General features: G+C 45.3%; 1 protein-coding gene and 1 long non-coding RNA gene across 4 annotated transcripts; one reads left to right on the top strand and one right to left on the bottom strand.

Annotated features, from left to right (window-relative positions):
- Positions 1-2362: 2362 nt before the first annotated feature.
- Positions 2363-17733, bottom strand: LOC128592488 (uncharacterized). Its single transcript, XR_008381885.1, has 3 exons — positions 17649-17733; positions 17363-17425; positions 2363-2555 (listed from the first exon to the last, which is right to left on the bottom strand). It is a non-coding gene; the product is annotated as an uncharacterized LOC128592488 (long non-coding RNA).
- Positions 17576-24454, top strand: CCR1 (C-C motif chemokine receptor 1). Of its 3 annotated transcripts, none has more exons than XM_053600425.1 (2): positions 17576-17897; positions 21417-24454. In XM_053600425.1, the coding sequence occupies exon 2, from the start codon at positions 21445-21447 to the stop codon at positions 22510-22512; it is 1068 nt and encodes a 355-aa protein (XP_053456400.1). In that variant the 5' UTR covers positions 17576-17897; positions 21417-21444; the 3' UTR covers positions 22513-24454. The 3 variants fall into 3 exon arrangements, with proteins under 3 accessions (XP_053456400.1, XP_053456402.1, XP_053456401.1); XM_053600427.1 differs by having other exon boundaries at positions 21274-24454; XM_053600426.1 differs by having other exon boundaries at positions 20454-24454.
- The last annotated feature ends 834 nt before the right edge of the window (positions 24455-25288 follow it).

The following is a 25288-nucleotide window of genomic DNA, read 5'->3' as shown; positions in this document are numbered from 1 at the left end:
ACGTGGGTTATTTGGATATCCTCCTCGATGAAGTTCCTGATCAAGTCTTTTGTTTATGGGGAAAAAAAAAATATGTTGTTGGTCTTTTTCTTACAGGGTAATAGAAGTTTTTGACCTACTTGTATGTAAGACCTTGATCCAAACAGCTCTCTGAGCTGTTTCTAGCTGTAGGCAGTTCTTCTCATTCCAATCCAGTCCTGGCACTTGCTGATCACACTTGGTGGGGACTCTATTTGCAACACCTCTGAGCTTAAGTTTCTGAACCCTGCTTAAGTCACCTACCATCCTTTAGTCCTTCTGTCTGTGTCCCAGACCTGTGTCAGCACACTTGCCACTGTCCGAGTTGTAGACCAGCCACAGGATCTAAAATTTCTCTCCTTTATCCTTCCCCTCTTTCTCAGGACCAGAGAGATTTCTTGCTCCCTGAATAAGACAGGCTAAAAAGGAAAAACTAATTTCGTTAAGTGACACATGATAATGTCACTCTGAATAAATGGTGTCAAACTGTATTTACCAATGGTCACACACACACACCCCTTAATCAGCAAGACCTTACATCAAACCACCTGTTTCTTTATACACGCAACTCGTGCTGGGCACTATGGAAAACACACAAAAAAGGACTGGTCCAGGCAGCACCTGTGGCTCAAACGAGTAGGGCGCTGCCCCATATGCCGGAGGTGGCAGGTTTAAACCCAGCCCTGGCCAAAACTGCAAAAAAAAAAAAGGACTGGTCGTGGGCCCAGCTGCCAAGAAGCTTACAATCTAGGTAGAGAGAAAAGATGTAATACAGGTGGCATGATATAACAGCAGGCTGCATATCAGATAAACACGTAAGTTCAGTCGTGAAGAGTTCTAAAACTGGGCGTACAGGACTGGAAATGTTAACCTGGGCTAAACCTGGAGGGGAAGTTCTTAGAGCTCTTCCTTAAGACACCCTCTCCTTCCCCTTTTCAGCTTGTGAGGGAGAGTTTCTTGACAGCTTTCTTGCATATGAGAGACATCCAACAGATACCAGTTGGATCAAGATTTAGGATAAGAAAATAGACACATAGCTATCGGCTGAACACCTAACAAGTGCCAGACACATATAAATCACATTTAATCCTTGTAGCAGCTCTGAGAAGGAAACGCTACTATCCCTATTTTACAGTTGGGGAAACCAAGGCTCAGGCAAGTAGTAAAGAAATTGCCAGCCCCGGGCGGCGCCTGTGGCTCAGTCGGTAAGGCGCTGGCCCCATATACCGAGGGTGGCGGGTTCAAACCCAGCCCCGGCCAAACTGCAACCAAAAAATAGCCGGGCGTTGTGGTGGACGCCTGTAGTCCCAGCTACTCGGGAGGCTGAGGCAAGAGAATCGCTTAAAGCCCAGGAGTTAGAGGTTGCTGTGAGCTGTGTGAGGCCACGGCACTCTACCGAGGGCCATAAAGTGAGACTCTGTCTCTACAAAAAAAAAAAAAAAAAAAAAAAAAAGAAATTGCCAGCCCCATGAACAGAGCCACAGAGCTGGAGCCGAAGTTCAAACGCAGGTCTGCTGTGCTGGAGCACCGCTGCCTGCTGCCAGCCACTGCAACTGCTGTGCTTGGACAAAGTGAGAGGCGCGAAGTGCCTGGCAACTCACCATGTCAGAAGTTAGACCCCAGTTCCCGGGGTGCCAGATCTCTGGGGCAGGGCATAGAAGGAGCAGGGGACGCTAGAAGTTTTTCTCCTGAGTTCTCTGCTAGCCTGGTGGTACCCTCAAGGGGAAGCTTACGGCTGCCTGATTGGTGGGCTCCGAAGGCAAAGCGGCAGCAAGAGGGAGGCAAAATAAATGAAAGAGTAATGCAGCTGAGCTGCCTGCCAGGCCTTCTCCCCACAACTTCCCCAAATCATAATGCCGGGCGAGTCGTATGCTCAGAATGGCAGAAAGTTCCTGTGAAAGCCCATTGCCCCACCTCCACCTAGTCCACCAGGCCTGGACACACTGTAGGCTGTGGGGGAAGGTGTGGCAGCTGCGTGAATGTAGGTTGGTGGCGTGGCATGGCACACAGTGCTCCCTCTGTTTCACTGTTCTAAAGTAGGAATTCAGACCTGGGCCCTTTGATACAGAGAGCACAATGCCCCTGGTCCTAGAGACTGGGATAGCCTGGGAGGCCCGCCCATCTGACCGTCAGGTCTGACTCCTGCCCAGACATCAGCGGGAATCTTCTTTTTATTTTTTTATTTTTTTTATTTTATTGTTAGGGATTCATTGAGGGTACAATAAGCCAAGTTACACTGATCGCATTTGTTAGGTAAAGTCCCTCTTGCAATCATGTCTTGCCCCCAGAAGGTGTGGCACACACCAAGGCCCCACCCCCCTCCCTCCTTCCCTCTCTCTGCTTTTCCTTCCCCCCCATGACCTTAATTGTCATTAATTGTCCTCATATCAAAATTGAGTACATAGGATTCATGCTTCTCCATTCTTGTGATGCTTTACTAAGAATAATGTCTTCCACTTCCATCCAGGTTAATACGAAGAATGTAAAGTCTCCATTTTTTTTAATAGATCATCAGCGGGAATGTTCAATGCCAGGCTCTGTGGAGGAAGCTCGGGGTCACTGCATGGACAGCAGAGGCAAGAGAGGGGATAGGGAGGGACTGGGGGTGTGCGGGACGGAAGAGGAAAGGCACACAGGGCTAAGTGTGGGGCCATGGTCGGTAAGGGCCCAGAAGGATAAAGCTTTTCATGGACCCTCTCTCTTCTTTGTCTTAAGGGGTCTTGGGTAGGTCTGGTCCTGCCAGTGGTAAAAAAAGCACAGAATTATCAGCGGGAAGATCTGAACCTGCATTTCAATGACAGGAAAACTGGCAGAGGGTTTTTGAGAAAGAGTAAACCTTCAAAATAAAGCACAGAAAACAAAACAAAATACTCCTATTCTGCCCGCCCCCCCCCCCACACACACACAGAAAAAACCCACAGAGGGAAAAGAAAGAATAAGTAGCAGCAACAAGACTAAAAGTCCAGGGCGGCGCCTGTGGCTCAGGGAGTAGGGCGCCAGCCCCATATACAGAGGGTAGCAGGTTCAAACCTGGCCCTGGCCAAACTGTGGTCCCAGCTACTCAGGAGGCCTAGGCAGGAGAATCGCCTAAGCCCAAGAGCTGGAGGTTGCTATGAGCTGTGATGCCACAGCACTCTACCGAGGACCACAAAGTAAGAAAAAAAAAAAAAAAAGACTAAAAGTCCAGGAAGAGAAGCATGAATTGGGTATAAGATGCCTCAACTGAAGGCACCAACGTGTGGTTTAAACTTCTGTCTGGGTGTCTTAAAGTAGAACCCAGCCAACACGCTGGGGGCGAGGCCAGGGCCCCTCTCCATGAAGGAGGCGGGGGCTGCTGTGGGCAGGTGAGCGGCGCGTCTGCTCCTGGGCTGCAGTGGGCCGTGAGCAGTGCTGCCCCCACAACCAGGGAACTGGGCCCAGCTGGTTGGGAGAAGGGCTGACATTCAAGTAAAAGCTAGTTTATGCCAAAATCAAAGATTTGTATAAACTTAGGTGCAAAATTTGTTGTTATAAATCCCTTTGCCCTGGAAGATTTAAAATTAAGGAAATGTCAACATCTTCCCTGTACATTCGTGGCTTATTGAGACCCTACAGTGGTGTGCTGGTACGTGTAAACAACTACCTCTTTGGGGGCAAAAACCTCAACACTGTATGCTTAATATAACAGCATTTACAATTACCAATATCCCTGGTGTAAATACTCTCCCCATAACCAAGTTCAAGATGCCAAATTAATACCATTAAGACAGAAGTGGGTAGTCTGAGTTTAACAAAAGAGAATCATAGTAACAGCATTCATTTATTTATTTATTTTTGACTTACTATGTGCTAAATGCTTTGTGAGCACCATTTTATTAATGTCCTTAAGATAAGAAAAGTGTTAGGTTAAGAGAAATAGTTAACGTATCCTAGCTCATTAGCTACGAACAGGCAGAACCAAGAGTTTTAAATCATTTAACTTAATAAGCTGGTCTACCTTAGCTCGCAGCTTCCCAAGCTTTTCAGTCTCAGAAGTTTTTAGACTCTATAAACTGAAGGCATCAAAGAGCTTTTGTTTATGTGAACTACTATTTATTAGAGTAGAAATTGAGAACTTTAAAAAATTCAATCATTCACTTAAAATAATAAAACAGTTACATGTATACATATATAGCACTTTCTTGAAAATCATTATTTTCCAAAGTGAAACATACTAGTGACAAAAGTGGCATCATTTTCCATTTTTGCAAACCTCCCTAATGTCCACCTTAATAAAAGTTGGATTCCCATAGCTCCTTCTCATGTAATCTGGTGTGACATGTTGCTTGGGAAGTCTATGAATGAAAACCAGCTTCACACAGATGCACAGCTGGAACAGGGAAGGTGGTAGGGACCCCCAAATGGGTTTTGGGAATGCCCAGGGGTTGCTTGAACCACATTCTGAGATCTGCTAGACAGACAATATTTTACCTGCTACAGAAGTCAAATGACACAAAATCATGTGAAAAATAAGTCTTTGTGGCTCTCTTTCCCAGCTATCCAGTTCCCCTCACCAGAGACCACAAATATTAGCAGTTCATTGTGCCTCCTCCAGAGATATGGGCGCTGTCATGGTGGGGCCTCCACAGTTCCCTCAGAGCGCACCATGCACGTGGAACTTGCCTTTGGGCATTCCCTTGGTCCTCTAGCCTGGAGAGCGGCATTTGTATCAACACATAAGGTTCCACACCAAGGGCACTAACCGAGTCTCCTACATGTCAAACATACCATCATCTTCTGCCACGTGTGTAAATACTCATAAGTTCCTAGACGTGGAATTGCCAGAACCAAAGATACATTTCAAATTCTGATAGATAGGGCCAAGCAGTCCTCTTTCTAGGGGTCCCAATTTCCACCCCCATCAGGAACAGGCAAGCCTTTTTCACACAGTCTCACCAACTCAGCATTGCAGCCAGGTCTGAAGTCAAGTATCAGACTCCTGGACCCCGGGTATCCCCACTAAGCCTCAGGGTGGATCTCAGAAACAGCCATCTCTCTGGGCAGCCCAGTAAGCCTGCACCCTATGTCTCATAACCCATCGACAAATATTTACTAAGCATCTATACTCTGAAAAATGCTGCAGTGTACCAGGCTATTCTGCAGGATGATTCACACCTCTCCCGCCCCTTTAGTCCTTTAACAAACTCCAACTCATGGCTCTAGCCCCTCAGTGTCTCTGCAAAGTGCTTTTGCCCTCACCCACATTTCACTGTGCATCTTTTGAACCCTATGCAGATTTCGATCCCACTAGACCATGACCTGCAAGACCAGGATGTCTCATGCTGTAATGCAAGCACAGCCCCTGGGAATCTGATAAAAATGCAGATTTCCATTTGGTCAGCTTGTGGTGGGGCCTGAGAGTCTGCATTGCTGACAAGCTCTCAGGTGTTGCCATCACTTTGATAGCAGAGTTTGGCACTAATTCTCAAACTCTAGCATAAATAGAAAGTACCTGTTGGATTCCTGGGTCCAACTCCCCCTCCTAGAATTCTGATTTCATGAGTCTGAAGAATCTTTAGATTCAACAAGCTGCCTGGTGATGCTGCTGCTGCTAGTCTGCAGAGCTCCCATTGAGAAACACCAGTTCCAGTCCTTACCTAATTCATCTCTGAAGCCTCTTAACCACCCAGGCTTGGCAGAGAGAACACTGAATAGATGTGTGACAAATGAGGGGAAAGGGAATGAATACCAGTGTGAACCAACTACATCATTTAGAGATTTTCACACTAGATATAAGAAGTGACAGGAACATACTTAGTTCTATCTGCAGCCAGCCTCTTCCTTCCTGCCTCCCACCAGGCTAAACCCCTGATGAGCCACTGCTCAGCTCCTGTGGGCTGAGTTTTTTGGACCCCCTAAGGTCTGGTTAGTAGCCCGTAGCACCAGCCTCTGCAGTCTCACTGGTTGTGCTCTTGCTCTCTGCCTGTGTTTGGAGTAGGGTTGGCTAGGAGGAATCAATGTACTCTTGATTCACTCACAGGCTTGTAAATCTTGCCCCCTAGCGTTGCATCCTGCTAAGCACCTTCCTGTGGCAGAAGATGGGAGAGGAAGAGCTTCTCCATTCAAAATGCATGTTAGATGGAACATTCCTAGAGGGAGTGGGTGGGAGGTCATGGTATGTGGTACACCTTTTGGGAGCAGGACACAATTATAAGAGGGTCTTTATCTAACAAATGCAATCAATGTAATCTAGTCCTTTGTACCCTCAGTGAATCTCAAACAATTAAAAAAAAAAAAAAAAGCTAATAGAGGCTATCTACAGCAAACCCAGAGCTAATATCATGTTGAATGGAGTAAAACTGAAAGCATTTCCACTCGAATCTGGAACCAGACAAGAATGCCCACTGTCTCCACAGCTATTTAACATAGTGTTGGAAGTCCTAGCCATCACAATCAGACAAGAGAAGGTGGTTAAAGGAATCCAGATGGGGACAGAGGAGGTCAAACTCTCCCTCTTCAAAGATAACATGATCTTATACATGGAAAATTAAAGACTCTATTCTTTTTACAATAGCACCAAAGAAAATGAAATACCCAGAAATAAATATAACAAAAAATGTGAAACATCTCTATAAAGAGAATTATGAAACTTAGAGAAAGCAAATAGCAGAAGATGTCAACAAATGGAAGAAGAATATACCATGCTCATGGCTGGGAAGAATCAACATTGTTAGAATGTCCATACTACCCAAAGAAATCTATAGATTTAATGCAATCCTCATCAAAGCACCAATGTCATACTTTAAATAACTTGAAAAAAAAAATAGTACCTTGGTTCATATGGAACCAGAATAAAACCCAAATAGCAAATACAGTTCTTAAGAATAAAAACAAGTCTGAAGGCGTCATGTTGCCAGATTTCAGGTTATACTATAAGGCTATAGTGATCAAAACAGCATGGTACTGGCACAAAAATAGAGACATAGATCAATGGAATAACATAGAGAATCTAGAGATGAACCCAACTACATATTGTCATTTAATCTTTGATAAGCCTAACAAAAACATGCACTGGGGAAAAGAATTCTTATTTAACAAATGGTGCTGGGAGAACTGGTTATCCACATGTAGAAGACTGAAACTGGACCTGCACCTCTCACCATTGACACAAATCGAATCTCATTGGATAAAATATTTAAATTTAAGACAAGAAACAATAAAACATTCTAAAAGAGAGTGAGGGGAAAACACTTTAAGATATTGGCCTGGGAAAAAACGTGTATGAAGAAGACCCCCCCGCTAGCAATTTCAGCAACACCAAAAATAAATGACTGGGATTTGATCAAGCTAAAAAGCTTTTGCACAGCTAAGGGTACCACAAACAAAGCAAACAGACAGCCTTTGGAATGGGACAAGATTTTTGCATGTTATGAATCTGAAAAAGGCCTGATAACTAGAATCCACAGAGAACTCAAATTAAACAATAAGAAAAGGGCAAACAACCCTTTCATAAGTGGGCAAGTGATTTGAACAGAAACTTCTCTGAGGATGACAGATGAATGGCCAACAAACACATGAAAAAACTCTCATTGTCTTTATTCATCAGAGAAATGTAAATCAAAACCACTCTAAAAGCTCAGCGCCTGCAGGTCAATGGCTAGGGCGCCAGCCACATACACTGGAGCTGGCGGGTTCGAATCCAGCCTGGGTCTGCCAAACAACAATGACAACTACAACCAAAAAATAGCCGGGGGTTGTGGCAGGTGCCTGTAGTCCCAGCTACTTGGAGGCTGAGGCAAGAGAATCTCTTAAGCCTAAGACCTTGAGGTTGCTGTGAGCTGTGACACCATAGCACTCTACCCAGGGCAACATAGTGAGACTCTATTCAAAACAAAAGAATAAAAATAAAAATTTAATTTAAATTAATTTTTTAAAAAATCTACTCTAAGATATCACCTAACCCCAGCAAGATTAGCCCACATCACAAAGTCCCAAAACACCAGATGCTGGCGTGGATGTGGAGAGACGGGAACACTTCTACACTGCTGGTGGGATTGCAAACTAATACAGCCCTTTTGGAGAGAAGTATGGAGAATCCTCAAAGATCTAAAAGTAGACCTTCCATTTGATACTGCAATCCCATTACTGGGCATCTACCCAAAAGAACAAAAACATTTTACCATAAAGACATTTATACCAGAATGTTTATTATGGCTCAATTAATAATTGCCAAATCATGAAAGCAACCTAAGTGCCCATCAACCCACAAATGCATCAACAAACTGTGGTATATGTACACCATGAAATACTATTCGGCCATTAAAAAAGATGGAGACTTTACAACTTTTACATTGACCTGGATGGAGTTGAAATACATTCTTCTTAGCAAGTATTGCAAGAATGGAAAAAGAAATATCCAATGTACTCTACACTAATAAGAAATCAATATATAAACAATTACATGCTCATAAGAACAATACATAGTTCAGGGACAGAAGGAAGCAGGACGGGGTCAGGGGGAGAACAATTGGCAGAAGGAGGGAAGACGTGAGGCAGCATCTCACCTAATGTGAGGGTGTATAACACGCTCCCCTGGGTGAGGGGCTCTTCTACAAATGGAACTTTACCCTGGAAGTGAGAACAATGTAACTAAAATTTGTACCCTTATATTAATTTGAAAAAAATGAAAATAAATTCAGTATTTGCGTACAAGTGAGTGGTTAGTTCTCAACACTCAAGTGCACACACAGACACACAAATGCTTATTGAACTAATATGAAGCCAGTAGATGATCTAATACATGCCCACTTAAGAGAAAAACTCAAATCAATTCAAGGTGGGAAACAGGGGAATGAGGGAGGTGGGAGAGGAGAGGGAGGGAGGGGGATGGGTGTGCACCCATTTAGTGGGCACAATGTTAGGGTGAATGGCACACCTCTTAGTGGCAGGACACAATTATAAGAGGACTCTACCTAACAAATGCAAACATTGTAACTTCATTCTTTGTACCCTTAAATTAACCTGAAACAATAATAAAAATTTTTTAAATCACAAAATGCTTATTGATCACCCGCAACTTGAGATATAGCAGTGAACAGAAGAGGGAACATGCCTGCCCTCTGGGAGCTGTCATTACGTTGGAGGAGAAAAGTAGACAAACAACTAATTTAAATATATAGTATGTCTGGTGGTGATAAGTAAAACAAAGAAGGAGGTATGGTTTCTACATACAGAAATAAAGGAGGTGAAGGAACAGGATCTGCAGGCATCTAGTGGAAGGGCATCTAGGCAAAGAACAGCAAGTGCAAAGGCCCTAGGGTGGAAATACAACTAGCATGTTCAAGGACAGCCTGGACCCATTTTGTCTGGAACAGAGTGAGCAAAGGGGAGAGTTACAAGAGGTGAGATCAGAGAGCGAATGAGGGCCAGGTGGTGTAGCACTTTGTGGACTAATGTGAAGACATGGCAGAAGATAACCTGGCTGAAATAATTGGAAAAAAAAAATACTTGGCTGCTGTGCTAGAAATGAACGTTGATCCTGGAAATGCATGTCTCAGGCAGATTGGGCCAAGGTGGAGACAGATACAGTGAAAGGGGATTGGAGTCATTATATATTTTGAAGATGGAGCCTAGGGTTTTGCAAACAGATTACATACTGGGTTTGAAAGAGTTGTGTCAAGTATGACTCCAAGGTTTGGGTAAGAGCATTGGAAAGGATGGAGCTGCCATTTACCTCCAGCTGAGAATGATGGTGGCATCAAAGAGTCCTTGGGAAATATCAGGAATTTGATTTGAAGATGTTTTTGAGAAACCCACGTGGAGATGTTGAGCAGAGTATCAGATATGAGCCTGGATTTGAGGGAGGAGCCTGGGACTGAAGACCTAGGAGGAAAGGTATTTGGATGTCTTCAGTATGAATGTGACATTTGGTGCCATGAGAGAGAACAACACCACCAAAGAAAAAAGAGTAGACAGGAAAGAAAGGAGATTCAAAGACTGTGCCCTGGAGTGTGCCACGTTTAAAGGGGGGACATGGAGCAGAAACCAGCAGTGGGAACTGAGTAGGGGCTGCCCAGACATCAGGAAAAAACCAAGGGAGAGTGATGTCTTGCACACAGGAAGAAAGAATACCAAGGAAGACAGAGTGATTTGATGTCAAATGTGCTGAGTAGCTGAGAATTGATCACTGAATTTAGCAACATTAAGGTCACTGCTGACTCGGACAAAGGCAGACTAAGTGGAGTAGTGCAGGCAAGAACCTGAGAGGAGAGGGCTCTGGAAAGAAGGGGAGAAGAGCAATTGGACAAAGTAAAGACAACTCTTCTGAGCAATTCCGTTGTAAAGAAGAGTAAAGAAAGGAGGCAGTACCTAGAGGAAAGTGGAATTTCTGTGCAAATGTCTGTGTTTTTCTGCTTCTTGCTTTCTTGTTTAAGATGGCAGAAGTATGGGCAAGGTGTACACTGATAAGAATAATCCAGTAGGGCAGGGAAGAACAAACAGACAGGAGAAAATTACCAGAGCAATGTCCTTGAGTGGGTGAGAGAGTTGGGATCCTGGGCACAGTGGAAGGGATGGAATTACACAGGAGCATGGAGCATCCACCCATGGATCAGGAGGGAAGGCAGAGGAGAAGGGCCCAAGAAAGGGGGACTGGCAGAGGCAAAGGCACTGTAGAAAGTCTTTTCTGATGAATTCTGTCTTGTTAGCAAAATAGAAAGGTCAGTAGCTAAGAGTGAGGATGGCAGAGTTGTGGTGCTGGAGGCTAAAGGAAAAGGCAGAAGGTATGAAGTAATGTTTACAAAAGGGAAATGCAGCTTCTGGGCATTAAGGACCCTTTGAATGTGGCTATCATCCATTTAGAGTGACCCTAGGCAGTATGGTTGTGTGATTTTCTCCAGCCATATTCAGCTTCATAGGTACAGGTGGGGGACTGGATGTAACCAGGACAGGACATTGCCAAGTGGACATGTCAAGATCTGAAAGAGCAAAGGAGTTGAGGGTGCATGTAAGGGAGGGACTATAGTGGTGGCCCATAGATTTTTAAGATGATGGGAAATAAGGATGTGAGAAGGCTGCAGGTCCATGAAAAACTGAAATATCAATAGACTTGAGGTCTCACCCAGGTCGAAGGACTGTTGGCATTGAGGTGCTGGAGGATGTGAGCAGAGAAGGCGGGAAGTGCTTGTTGGAGGCGCTTGTCAGAGGCTGGATGCTGGGACTGGAGAGTCTGAAGACCAGACACTGGTGAAAGTAAGACCCAGGAGCTATGACATGGGGCTGTGGTATGGGGACAACAAGGACATTAGATGAGACAATTTCAAGGAACTCAGCTAGGGAAAAAGAGGAAACTATGCATTGTAAAATAGGGCCTCGAATTCCCCTCACCCTGCTGCATGCAGCCTTTTACAAAGTGACTTTGTAGCCCCTCCTGAAAAGGTAATTTCTATTTCCTGACTCATTGAATGTGGTTTGGGCTTGCCACTTGTTTGCAGAAGTGACATCTGTGACTTCCGAGGCTTTGCAGCCTCCACTTGGTACTCTCATAACACCGGCCAAGACTGCCATGCAGAGAAGCCTGTCTCACCAACTGGGGGATAAGTAGCCACGTAGAGGTGAGCTGAGGCACCCCAGTAGACAACCAGCCCTGACCACCAGACATGGAAGTGAGAGCACCTTAGACCACTCATCTTACCCACAGAATTGTAGAAATAAGTCCTTGTGATTGCAAGCCCCAAACCTTTGAGGTTGTAAAGACAGACATATGTGAGTAGTGAAATCATCAGTAATTATTGTAAAAGAATATGAAAGAGTAATTCCAAACCAGAGCTAATACCTAAGTTTATGAGAAAACGATGTTTTCCTTTTTCTTTTCTTTTTCAAGTTATTTTGTGTCAGGTGCCTTATTATTTGTTGTCAAAAATGCTCAACCTATACAATGAGGTCTCAGCGGAAGGTGTCTCTTCTACCCCCTGATAGAGCTTAAAGCTCCAGCCTACAGCATCTGCCTCTTATTGGTGACTTCCTGTCGTGAGAGATGGGGAGGCTTCATGGAGGAGGTGGGCTCTCGAGTGATCCACAGAGGATGAGAGGGATCTGACAGGGATGTACCAAACAGCCTCTTTCACTGTGAGACATGACCCAGCTCAATGGGACAGATGAGCAGGATAGAGGGATGGGGAGGGGGACATTGACTATTGGCCCCTTCCCCCTGGGAGAGCCTGGGAGAGGCCAGAGGCCAAGCAGGCAACCAGAGGAAGAGATGCCCAGGAAAAATGACCCCCTGGAGAGAAGAAGTGTAGAGTGAGCAGGGTGGGGGGGAAAGAGGCTGGGGAGAGAAATTAGACACAGGAAGAGGAACAAGGTAGGAGGGTGGTGGGTGCAGCAATTTATGAGGGGTGGGGTAGGATAATGCCTTAGATTCTCTTGGGTCTTGCAAAGCCTCTCCTGTCCATTTGTGAGAAACTCACCAAGCTTCCCTCAGTGTCCAGGAAATGGCCTGGGATCAGAAGTAACCTCTTTTATCATGTAGCTAAAGAGGATATTCCAGGATTAGGCAATGGAGAGAGCCCCATGGCCAAGGCACCAGCATCCTCTCTTACAAATTAACCTACTCCTGTGGCAGCTGAACCTCAAAGGGTCTCCTCAATGACAACCAGATCCAGGCAGTCCAAGGGCCTGGGCCCTGTCCTATCTTGGTTAAATCAGAACGCAAGGTTTCTGGGTTAAGGCTGAGTCAGAAAAGGAGGAGCAGAAACAGGGCTGGGTCATGACCGTATCATGGTCACAATATGTGCAGAACACGGAAGGTAAGTGCAGGAAATGAAAGAGGAAGGGCCACAAGGCCAGGTTAGGGGGTTGACAGAGGAGGGGGTATCAAATTAAGGACTCAGAGTCTTAGACAAACTCAAGTTAGAACTTCAGGTGCACACTACTGACACTTCTCTGTTCCTCCCACATCAGACACCTATGGCCAACAAACAAGACTGAAAGCTTGTTCCTGAATATGGGTAGAGCAGAACCTCCTAGGTGTGTTGTTCAGTGACAAACATGGAAGATGATGTAAATGTTATGTGCCCACGTGTGTAAAAAAATAAAGTGTGTGTGTAGGGATGGGTGTGATCTATGTTTAAAGGCACAGAATCTAATACCTGTTGTTCTTTCTGGGGAGGGAAACAGGGATCACAAAGGCCAGGGGTAGGTGAACTTAACTCTTCACCTTATATTTTCTATGCTTATAAAAGGAAACTTGGCTAGGCACAGTGGCTCACACCTATAATCCTAGCACTCTGGGAGGCTGAGGCAGGAGGATCTCTTGAGCTGAGGAGTTTTAGATCAGCCCAAGAAAGAGCAGGACCCCATCTCTACCAAAAATAGAAAAATTAGCTTGAGGCTGTGGTGAGTGCTATAGTCCCATCTACTTGGGAGGCTGAGGCAGGAGATTGCTTGAACCCAAGGATTCTAGAGTTGTGAGCTAGGCTGATGACATGACACTCTAGCTTGGGGCAACAGAGTGAGACTCTGTCCCCTCCCCCCCAATGGAAACAAATTAAAGTTATATCTCAGGGAATTCCTATAGATTAATTGTTCTCAAAAGTTATTAGAAATTCAAATTCTCAGATCCCACCACAGGCCTACTGATCCAAGTCTCTGGAATTGGGGCCAAACATCTATGTTTTAATAAGCCCTCTGTAGATTATGATGCATGTTGAAGTCTGAGAAACACTGCTCTGGGTTAGTTGTTCTAGTACTTAAAAACTTTTGCATATTAAAATTCCACTGCCCAGGCTACACCTAACCAAGTAAATCAGAATGGCTGGGGGAGGGCCTGAGAGTCAGCAGTTCTTCAAGCTCCCCAGGTGACTCCAACACGCAGCCCAGCAGAAGCAACACTGGTTTAGCATTCCTTCTTCCACCTCTTCCCAGCCTCAAACCTTGCTCACCCATATAGATGTGATAACCTGGAATTCTCGGAATTCTTCCACAATGGCCTCTGGCTCCACAGTCTCTCAGCTCACTGATTTGAAGAGAGTGCATGGCCAGCAGACAAGACCCAGAGGCTGAGATGAGCAGAAGGTTGACTCTGATGAAAGCCAGAGCCAAGGGGCTCTGCAGATGGTAAAGAAACAGAGGTCCAGATCGCCTTTCGGCACGTCTTCCCACATCTGTTTCCCCAGCACTGGTGCTGAGGCTGGGTAGAAGGCTGCCCCAGAACCGAGTCCAGCCTGGTGTTGGGATCCTTCTGCAGCCTCTCTGGGGTGACTGAAGCTCCCCACATCTTTCCTTTCCCTCCGAGGAAGAGGAGGATTGATAGGCGTCAAGGACAGAATGGCAACCTATGGAGAAGTTTTAGTGAAAGGAGGGACCTCAAAGGGAAATGGATGGGGTGGGGAAATCCCTCTTCCCTCATTTCTCTCTTGTCTCTCTGTACTTCCTTCCATTATACACACATGCTGTGGTAAATTGGTGTGTGTGTATGTGTGTGTGCACATACACCTATGTGCACTAGGGCTTTGCCACCCATTCTTCCAAGGCTATTGGAGAACTGGGTGTGAATTCAGAAAGAGGAGATGGAACAGGCAATCAAGCAGTCTCAAGGTAAAGCAAGGAAGAACTCTTCCCAGTTCACTTCTGGTCCAGCTCAGTTCCCCTGGAAAAGATCACATGCAACTTTGGGCCAGAGGCTCTGGGAAAAGCTTTATAGGCTTGGCACCCATAGCTTAGTGGTTAGGGTACTGGCCACATACACTGGGGCTGGAGGGTTCGAACCCAGCTGGGACCTGCTAAACAACAATGACAAAAACAACAACAAAAAATAGCTGGGTGTTATGGTGGGCACCTGTAGTCCCAGCTACTTGGAAGGCTGAGGCAAGGGAATCGCTTAAGCCCAAGAGTTGGAGGTTGCTGTGAGCTGTGACGCCATAGCACTCTACTGAGGGCAACATAGTGAGACTCTGTCTAAAAAAAGAAAGAAAGAAAGAAAAAAGAAAGCAAAGAAAAGAAAAGGAGAGGAGAAGAGAGAAGAGAAGAGAAGTGAAGGGAAGAGAAGGGAAAAGAAAATCTAGATCCATGGCTCTTAAACTTATGTGTGCATCAGAATCACAGGGAGGTCTTATTAACCACAGATTGCTGGGCTTCATTCACAGAATTTCTGAGTCAGTAGGTCTGGAATAGGGCTTTAGAATTTGCATTGCTATTATGTTCCAGGGAATACTGATGGTGCTGGTCCAGGGACTGCACTTTGAGAACCACTGCTCTACCAGGGCCCCTCATTACCTCCCACCCCATGTCATACTTCTTTAGACCAGGGAGCTTTTCAGGCCATTAAAAAATTGTTCCCTTAGTTTAATTAAGTCCAATTTATGTTATTGCAGTATTTGCCTTGGGGGTCTTAGTCATAAATTCTTTGCCTAGGCCAATGTCCAGAAGAGTTTTTCCTACATTTTCTTCTAGCATTTTTATGACTTCAGATCTTACATTTAGCAAAGGAAATACAGACTAAATAGATGACTCACAGAATGGGTGAAAATATTCACAAATTATACCTCTGACAGAGGACTAATATCCAGAATCTATAAGGAACTCAAACAAGTCAGCAAGAAAAAGAAAAATGACCCCATTAAAAAGTGGGCAAAAGACAGGAATTTTTTTTTTCAAAGGATGATATATAAATGGCCAGGAAACATATGAGAAAATGCCTAACATCACTAGTCATCAGAGAAATGTAAGCTAAAATCACAATGACATACCTCCTTACCCTTGTCAGAATGGCCATTATTAAAAACTCAAAAACCAACAGATATTGATGCAGATGGGGTGAAAAGGAAACATGTAATCACTGGTGGGAATGTAAATTAATACAGTGTCTATGAAAAACAGTACAAAGATTCCTCAAAGAGCTAAAAGTAGACCTACCATTTCATAAAGCAATCCCACTACTGAACATCTACCCAAAGGAAAGGACATCATTATATCAAAAAAGACCCCTGTACCTGAACATTTGTCACAGCACAATTCACAATTGCAAAGGTATGGAATCAATCTAAGCACCAATCAACTGATGAGTGGATAAGGAAAACATGGGATATATGTACCAACTTGGACAGAAGTTGAAGCCATTATTGTAAGCGAACTATCTCAGGAATGGAAAATCAAATGCTGTATATTCTCACTAATAAATGGGAGTGCAAGAATGGGTATATATGGTCACACAAAGTGGAATAGTGGACATTAGAAACTAGGAAGGGGGGAGGTTAAAAGGGAGGTGAGGGATCAAAAATTACCTATCAGGTACAATGTTCACTATTAAAGCAATGGGTACATTAATAGCCCTGACTTCACCACTATACAATTCATCTATGACAAAACTCACTTCTACCCTCTATATCTATCAAATTTTTTTAAGGTTACCTTACTGTGACAACTTACTTAATTGTCTGTGATCCTTGCTAAGCTTTGAGCTCTTAAAGAATGATACCTGCCTCTTTGGGGCACCACTTTATTCCTAGCACCCAACACAGGGCGTGGCACATGGTGGGTACTAAATAAATACTTGTTAAATGAACATGCATATTTTTTTTGGCATGTCCCTCTGTGGCATGGCTACCTAGAAAGCTAGAGCAGAGATATAAGGCTGGTTAAGTTTTGGAAGTACCTTAGACAGAATCGAGGGAGAGGCAGGTTTCACATGCCTCTGTTCTCTTTGGAAACTGATTCATTAGCAAAGCACTACAAATAGCTGGGCACACGCAGACCCTTATTTACTTCTTCAGGGGCAGAGTTGAGTGATGATCAGACTAAAGCCACCTTGTCTAAATTTTATGGACGCTAAAACTGAGTTGCAAAGGGCCAAGGGACGTTTTCACAGGTATGACTTCCCAATGGCCCTGTGCAGCAATGCTGTGGGGAAGGTCAGGCATGCCCTCGTTTTACCGAAGGCACAGTGCAGTGGCAGAGTAGGCGTTAGTAGCTGTGGGGAGGGTCACACACAGCATCTTTCATCAGACATTTTCACGGTGCCAGACACTCTGACGTTTTCCACCTGAGCTCATGTTCCTCCTGTGATCATGACTGTTCAGTGTTCTCATTTAGCAGAGTAGGAACTGAGAATTAGAAAGGTGTAGTGAGCTGCCCATGTCACAAGTAGAAACCTGGGATTTGAACTTGCCCTGTGTTTGACTATTGCACAGCACAGGAGAGGGGGGTCAGAAAGGGAAGTCCGAAGCCCAGCCAACAGACCTGTATTCCTTCCTTGCCAGAGATTCATGGGGTCAAATGCTCTGGATGTGGTGGCCTGGGAACTGGGGGACAGAGAGCAGAGGAACAGTGAGCAGCAGAGGTGGAGGAGGCAGGGGGCGCCAAAGAGAAGCTGCTGCCTCTTGGTACTTACAGCAGCTGGATGGCTTTGAGGAACAGGACTCAATGTTCCGGTTTAAATCCTTCCATTTGCAATCTTGAAGAAAAAAAAAACAAAGGCTGACTGCTGACCGCAAGATCTCTATGCCCTGCCCACAATCCCCACATACCCCCCATCCTTCAATTGCTCCACAATTTCTGGCAACACCTCTTTGCCCCAAGTCAACTCCACCCAACCCCACCCTACTCAATGCCTTTAAGGCAGAGCCAGCTCCCGGGAGAAGACTCAACTGCAGCTGAGCGAGCAGAGAAAATCCTACCAGTGAACTTGGGCTCCAGGAACTAGCCACTGGTGAACATAGTGGCCATTCGAGTATCCAACCACACAAAAAGAGGAACTCTGCCCTCTTCTTGTCATTCTGAAATACTGTGAAACCGGAGTCAATTCTCCATCACCTACAGGAAGCCGGGGACTTCCTACTTGGTCAGGACCTTGAACCTTGAATTCATAAAATCTCTTGAGAGCCCCAGGGACAAAGACTTCGTGGACAAAAGCCCTTGGAGCTAGAGTAAGTAGCATTTGTCTTGTCTGTCTTGTCAATTATTGTTAAGGACATCCTTGTTTAAAAATATGCATACAACTAAGGTCTCCTCAAAGGTGGGGAATTCTTTGAGGAGTAGGCAAATGGCTAAGATGGCTGAGTGCTCAAATGTAAAACAGTGTTTTGCTAGAAAGGAAGCTTTCTTGAATGATTGGTTATTGGTGACTAAATAAGAAAGTGCTTTCTGCAGAGACCTATGTGAGAAGAAAGTATTTGCCAAATGTTCTGGTGTAAAGGAAAACAGAACATGGTGTTTGGAGTAATTGTAGCACAAAGGAAATACAAATGAGAAAAAAAAAATTTTATGCCATGAAGGATAATTTGATATTGAACCAATTTCTTTGGAAGACTGGAATCAAGGATCTTCAAAATCAGGACTGCTGTCATTAAAGGAAGTAAGATTCCAACAGCTGGCTAGATGACCTCTCGTGAGGCATCCATTCAGTTTTACCAACAAAGACGCAAGTTAGAATTTTGTTCTAAAGATAGAGGAACATGATGACTCCTTGCAGGAATCTACTTCAACTATTCCTCCATAGGAGTTCCTGGAGGTTCCCAGATTTCAGAAAAGTGTTGTACACTCCCCCAGTGTTCATACATATTCTGCCATCAGGCTCACTGAGCTTTTAGTTCCTTCAGTGAGCAGCAGGACAGCTCTGAGGACCTGGGCACTAGTGTGCTGGTAAAAAAAACCATCTAATTCTCCTGAAAAAGATCCCCAATTATAATGTTTGCTGATTGTCAGGGGTGTAAATACCACACAATAGTTCATTTCAAGCTACCAACGTAGAGGCAGTCCCCAGGTTATAAATGAGATAGGTTCTGTAGGTTTGTTCTTAAGTTGTAGGTAAGTTGGAACAGGTACCTTTACCTATTACCTGTAATAACCTCCATGTATAAGTGCTAGTTGTAGGCCAATCAGATGTTTGTAACCTGGGGACAGCCTGGTACTGAATCTCAAGTTGGGAAGAAACATGCAATTAGCCTTAGGAACCGGAAGAAGGTACCAGCGCATCAAGGGGGGTGTCTTTCACCATCACAGACTGCCCTTTCTCTGCTCAGAGACTTTGTCAATATCCAGGCTGGAGGACACGAGCTCTGGAAGTTTTTGGGCTCCGGGTTACGGTGATGGCAACATGGTCCTTTGGTTTCTCCTCCAAGGCCTGGACCCAGGTTATCTCCCCTTAGAAGCAGCATACCCTGGAACTGGCATACGTGTAGCCTGGTTCCTGACAAGTTGCGGAAGTTGCAAATGGAGCTGAAGGCAGGGGCGGTTTGGAGGAGACTGTTTGAAATGGCACCTACCAATGCTGATTCAGGTTGCCTTCCTTCATCTTTGCCAAAATTCCCCAGAAACTAGGCACAAAGAAGCATCCTGGCACTAGTCCCTCTTAGTGTTTTCAAAGCTATTTGCTGCTTCCACTGTAAACCAGCCAGCCCACCCAAACATCCTGACTGCCAACAGAGCTGTCTGTCATCGTCACCACTAATAGTGGCTGCAGGGATCAAAAATTGCCAACACAGCTTCATTTAGTGCCTGCTAGCCTGGGTTTCTGCAGAAAGAGAGCTGATGGGGTAGAGACATGTCTGGAGATGGAGGAGCGAGCCATAATAGGGAAGAGTTTGAGGGGAAATGAAAGCCCCTCACTTCCTGCCCTACCAGAATAGCTCCCATTCCGTCTGGGTGTCCAGCCTCCCCCAAGTGTGCCCTAATTACGAGTGGCCACTGCAGAAATGCACACTTATAAGCAGGAAATATTCGCTAAGGAGAATAGAAGGAAGACCTCTAGAGATCCACGTTCAAGACAGGAATTATGAAGTAGGTGCTATCTACTTTACTGGTTGGTATTTGGGCCAAATCAATTCAGATTGGTGGCAACATACTGAAAATTTCGAAGTGTGGTTCACACAAAAGGGATTGTCATTGCCCATCATCATCAAGAAAAGTCACTTTCTAGATTAACTAGACAGAGATCTGGTGGGGGAGTGGATTTGTGGGGTGGGGTATATTGGCCATCCAGGGACACCCTGGGACATCATAGTACACAGAGGGGACAGGCCTCGAAGAAGGGCTGCTGTAAGTAAGGAGGTCTCCTGATACTTCCTGAGGGCCTGGGAACTGCTGGGGCAGGGGGCACTTTTCTCCTACATTACCTCACAGTAGCCTTGCAAGGTAAGAGTTACTTTCCCATGTTACAAATGAGGCATGAGGCTCAGAGAGGTAGATTAAGTCACTCAAGGTCCCAGCTGCTGGGTTACACCAAAGCTTATGCCTTTTGGGGAGCTGTCTTCAGTAAGCACGTTGAAAGGTGTATCAAAAAGGAGGGCCTAGAAATCAAGCTTCTGAGCGACCTCTTTTGCTTTGTTTCTGTTTGTATTAAGACAACTTGTGTAAAAATACCTAAAAGCTTATTTTAGCAGAGTTCCAGCTTCCATCTGGTCACCACGTGACTGCACCTCATTGCCCAAGGCTATTCCAAACCTTTCCTCCCCTGACCCCCAGTTTTATCTTTTTCTCACCAGGACACTCCCAACCCCAGCCTGTGCTTTCCTCTGGATCCTCCTCACAACTCTCACAGGAGGTCCAAAGAGTCACCTGTACACCTACAGGTACCATGGGAGGGGCAGGCTGAGCCCAGCCCCATGCCCTCAGTGTCCTCATCCATGAAATGATGGGGTCAGGCTACAGGATCTCACTATGGCAGCACTATTGATGTCTGGGATAGAATAATTTTGCACTATAGGACATCCTTGGCCCTGCCTGCCAACTGACAGCAGCCTTCCCCAGTCTTTGTGACAGCAATGACAAAAACATGCCTACATGTTTTCAAATGCCTGCTGGGCACTGTCGCCCCTGGCTGACAATCTTTTTAGACTCAAAGTCATGAAAGTCTGTTCATAAGTTTTTGACGCTCAGCCAGGATTATTTTCCTTCCAGAGTCTTTGTGTGGACTCCACGATGTGAGGCCATCACAGGGTGATAGAGGCAGGAAGCCTGAGTGGTTTCTGGACTGAGTGTGAGAATGACACATACTTGCATTTGAGCTCCAGAATTCATTCTCATCAGATGTGTGTCCTCGAGCATGTTTCCTAACCACTCTGAATCTCTGTGTCATCACCTCTATCATGGGAACTATAACGATGCCTCCTCAAGGGCTGTCTAACCTTAGTGGGATGCCCAGCCCATGGGAGGTGCTTAGGAAGTGTTGGTTATGAGCAGTGTGGTAGGGTCTCCTTAGTCTGGCTTTCCATCTACTGAACTTTTCCTTTACAATGCTCATTGCTGAAGTAATTGAATTAATGATTTATGTACTCATTTGTTTATTTCCACCACCCCCATTAGACTCTAGGTTCCTAGAAAGCAGAGGAGACCTGGGGGTTCCTAGCTCTTCATTTCATCTCCAAGGCATGGCACACTGTAGGCACTCAATAAACATTTGTCAAGTTGAAGAAATGTAACCTCTGCCTTGTCTTTGTTGTCCAAAGCCCACTGCCTTTAATAGGAGAAGCCAAAATGGAGATTTCACCTACCACAGAAGACTACAGCACGGCCACAGAATATGACTATGGGGACACAACCCCATGCCAGAAGGAGACAGAGAGGGCCTTTGGGGCCCAGTTGCTGCCCCCTCTGTATTCCCTAGTATTTATCATTGGCCTGGTCGGCAATGTCCTTGTGGTCTTGGTCCTCATGCAATACAAAAGGCTCAGAAGCATGACCAGCATCTACCTCCTCAACCTGGCCATCTCTGACCTGCTCTTCCTCTTCACGCTGCCTTTCTGGATCAACTACAAGTTGAAGGATGACTGGGTTTTTGGTGATGGCATGTGTAAGCTTCTCTCTGGGATTTATTACGTGGGTTTGTACAGTGAGATCTTTTTCATCATCCTGCTGACCATTGACAGGTACCTGGCCATCGTCCACGCTGTGTCAGCCTTGCAGGCTCGGACTGTCACCTTTGGTATCATCACCAGCATCTTCACCTGGGTCCTGGCCATCTTGGCTTCTATCCCCGGCTGGTACTTTTCCAAGACCCAGCGGGAGATCAAGCATCACACCTGCAGCATTCATTTCCCTCCCGAAAGCCTAAGAAATTGGAAAATATTTCAGGCTCTAAAACTGAACCTCTTGGGGCTGGTTTTGCCTCTGTTAGTCATGATCTTCTGCTACACAGGCATCATAAAGATTCTGCTCAGACGACCAAATGAGAAGAAGTCCAAAGCCGTCCGTCTGATTTTCGTCATCATGCTCATCTTCTTCCTCTTTTGGACCCCTTACAATCTGACTATACTTGTTTCTGTCTTCCAAGACTCCCTGTTCACCCATCAGTGTCAGCAGAGCAAACACCTGGACATGGCCGTCCAGGTGACAGAGGTGATCGCCTACACACACTGCTGCGTTAACCCGGTGATCTACGCCTTCGTTGGGGAAAGGTTCCGGAAGTACCTGTGCCAGCTGTTCCACAGGCACGTGGCTGTGCACTTGGCTAAATGGCTCCCCTTCCTCTCCACAGACAGGCTGGAGAGGGCCAGCTCCATGTCTCCTTCCACAGCGGAGCATGAGCTCTCTGCTGGGTTCTGACTCAGACCACAGGTGGCTGATCTGGGACCCAGCAGGAATGACCTGCCAGGCAGACCTGGAGAGGAAGCAGCTTGGCCCTCCCAGCTGGATTCTCACACCAGGCACTGCATGGAATCACAGCCACTCAGGGTTGAGAGGGAGCTTAAAGGTGGCTTAGACGAAATCGCTTCCAGGGCCCGGTCTTTTCCATTAACTTCTCCCTAGTGGCAAAAAGACGAATGGGACAAAGGGTGCCAGCAAAAGACTTGGGCCTAAGCAGGATTTCAAATTTGTGAGCATTAACTTTTGTCAACAAAGCCACTGCAGCTCCCATTCCCACCCGACCCTCACCATCCATGCACTTGGAAATAATGAGCTCCTCCGTGACTCTGCCCTGAGCATGGGAGCCAGCCAGTAGCCAGCAGCTCCTCCCTCACTGCCCCCACCCCCCCCAGCAGGGTTTAGGCTCTTGGGAACCCTGGGGACCACAGGACTCACAATGGAACAACTTGAGAATAGGGATGAGGAACTATCTTTGACAGTGGAATTGAGAATACCCTTCGAGAGAAATTTTTATATTCACTAAAATCAAATAATTCAAGCAGTGGGCTAAACTCAGTCCATAGGAATAACATGTTGTACTTCTTGAAATTGCCATAAAGGGAAGGAACTCATAATTTCCATTTATCACTTCTTTCCTTCTGAATTTTTTCAGTATCTCTCCCCTGCTAGTCAGGGTAGGTCAATTCTGTTGGCTTTATTGTAGAAATTAAAAACAGGCAAAAGGAAATGGGGTTGAGCTTCTTTCTTTTGGCTTCATCCACATCTCTGGTTTTATGGATCAGAGAGTTCTGACTGCCACCTTGGATCTATTAGCAAAGAATAATCTGCTCTGTGAGATGGCAGTGTTTGGAGCTCCAAGGGAGAAAAGTGGCCACCAGAAAGACACCTGACCTTGCAGGGTCAGGGGCGGGGGGGACTCTCCATCTTAATGTGGGAGATGGAGAGGGTCCTTAACTCCAAGTAGTTTATTTATCCAAAACGTCTTTAAAAACCTCATCTCTAACCAAGAACCCCTATTTATGTCTTTGTTCCCTTTTCTTTCCCGAGACATATATTTGCTTAAGAACAATTTCCTTGATAACAAAAATTATTTCTAAAAAAACCGCAAAACCACCAAGAAAAGACCAAAGAACAAAATCATCCACAATGCCACAATCCAGAGACAACTGGTGAGCATGTCTCGATGTTTCTTCCTGTTCATATTTATGATTATAACTAGATAGACTTCAATTGTACTCCCTGTTGTGTCATTTTTAATTAAAGGTACGTTGTGATCATTTTCTTACGTCAATAAATCATTTCAAAATGTTTTTGGTGGCTTGACTGAAGCCTACGGCAGAGGTACCCACTAATTTGCTCCCCCCATTTCCTTATTGCTCACACAAATGAATTCAATCCAGCAATGAGGCTCTGTTTACAGCAAGCTCTTGAGCCCTGGGTCATCGATGTGTGAGGAATGTCTGTCCCTGGCAAGCACTTAGCTCAGGGAGGCCAGCTGGGCCCAGGTGGATGGGAGGCGCCACCATGGAGCTCACAGCGCTAGGGCAGCCAAGGGGAGGAAGGAATCCATCAATCAGAAAGCACTCTAGGCCAATAGTGTCCCTCTTTATGACACCACTGGGCTGACCTCTCTCCTTTTTGACACCAGAGTTGTACTCATACCAAGCCACCCTCCTCTTCCAGGTAGGGACTGACTGCATTCAGAGGTCATCTTTGTACAAAGAAGCTGGTACCATGATGGTCCAGAAAACTTTTGTCTGGTGAGGAGGATGTCACATTGCTTTGGTCTTACAACTCCATGTAGAAAATGTGGACAAATATAGTTGAGGGGGATGTCAGCTCTCTTTGCCATGCACAAAGGAGGACGAGGCTTAACTGAATTAAGAAATATTTGTCTATTGGCTTGGTTTTATTTGAATAAAACTGTATTTGAAAATAATATATATTGGCTCAGCACCTATACTCAAGCGGCTAAGGCTCCAGCCACATACACCAGAGTTGGTGGGTTCAAATCCAGCCTGGGACTGCCAAACAACAATGACAACTACACCAAAACATAGCCGGGCGTTGTGTTGGGCGCTTGTAGTCCCAGCTACTTGGGAGGCTGAGACAAGAGAATCGCGTAAGCCCAGGAGTTGGAGGTTGCTGTGAGCTGTGACACCACGGCACTCTACCCAGGGGGACAGCTTGAGGCTGTGTCTCAAAAAATAATAATAAATAAGTAAATAAATAAAAACAGGATATAATCTATAGTGCCATAATGTGGAAGGTTTGAAAAAATCTCTAGTTCCATTTTCAAAGTAATGAATGACCCTCTGCTCATGTCCTTATTTATAATACAAGGAGGAGATGAGCCTAGTGTCTGTCTCATAGGTTTCTGAGATTTAAATGAAATACTTGTAAAGCAAGGGAAGCGGGACATTCTGCCCCCCATGATAGCCTGCAAGACACCAGCCCATGCCCTTCCTTGGTCACCCAAGGCACTCCAGCTCCCTGACTGCCTCCCTGCCCTCCCTGCTGTGCCCTGGTCCTACGTTTCTGGGGCTCAGCCCCAACCTTGTCGTCATTGTTGTCCCCATTGATTTTTCCAGTTCTTTTCTTTTTTTTTTAATTAAATCATAGCTGTGTACATTAATGTGATCATGGGGCACCATACACTGGTCTCATAGACCATTTGACACATTTTCAAACATCAAACAGTCTATGATTTTTCCATTTCATCCTTGTAGAAACT

This window comes from Nycticebus coucang, chromosome 8 (genome assembly GCF_027406575.1).
Source record: "Nycticebus coucang isolate mNycCou1 chromosome 8, mNycCou1.pri, whole genome shotgun sequence".
Classification (NCBI taxonomy): Eukaryota; Metazoa; Chordata; class Mammalia; order Primates; family Lorisidae; genus Nycticebus; species Nycticebus coucang.
This window is presented reverse-complemented; position numbering and strand designations above follow the sequence as displayed.

Bases quoted from the DNA above. Each gene is read 5' to 3' on its own strand.
- CCR1 (XM_053600425.1), top strand. From the start codon at position 21,445: ATGGAGATTTCACCTACCACAGAAGACTACAGCACGGCCACAGAATAT.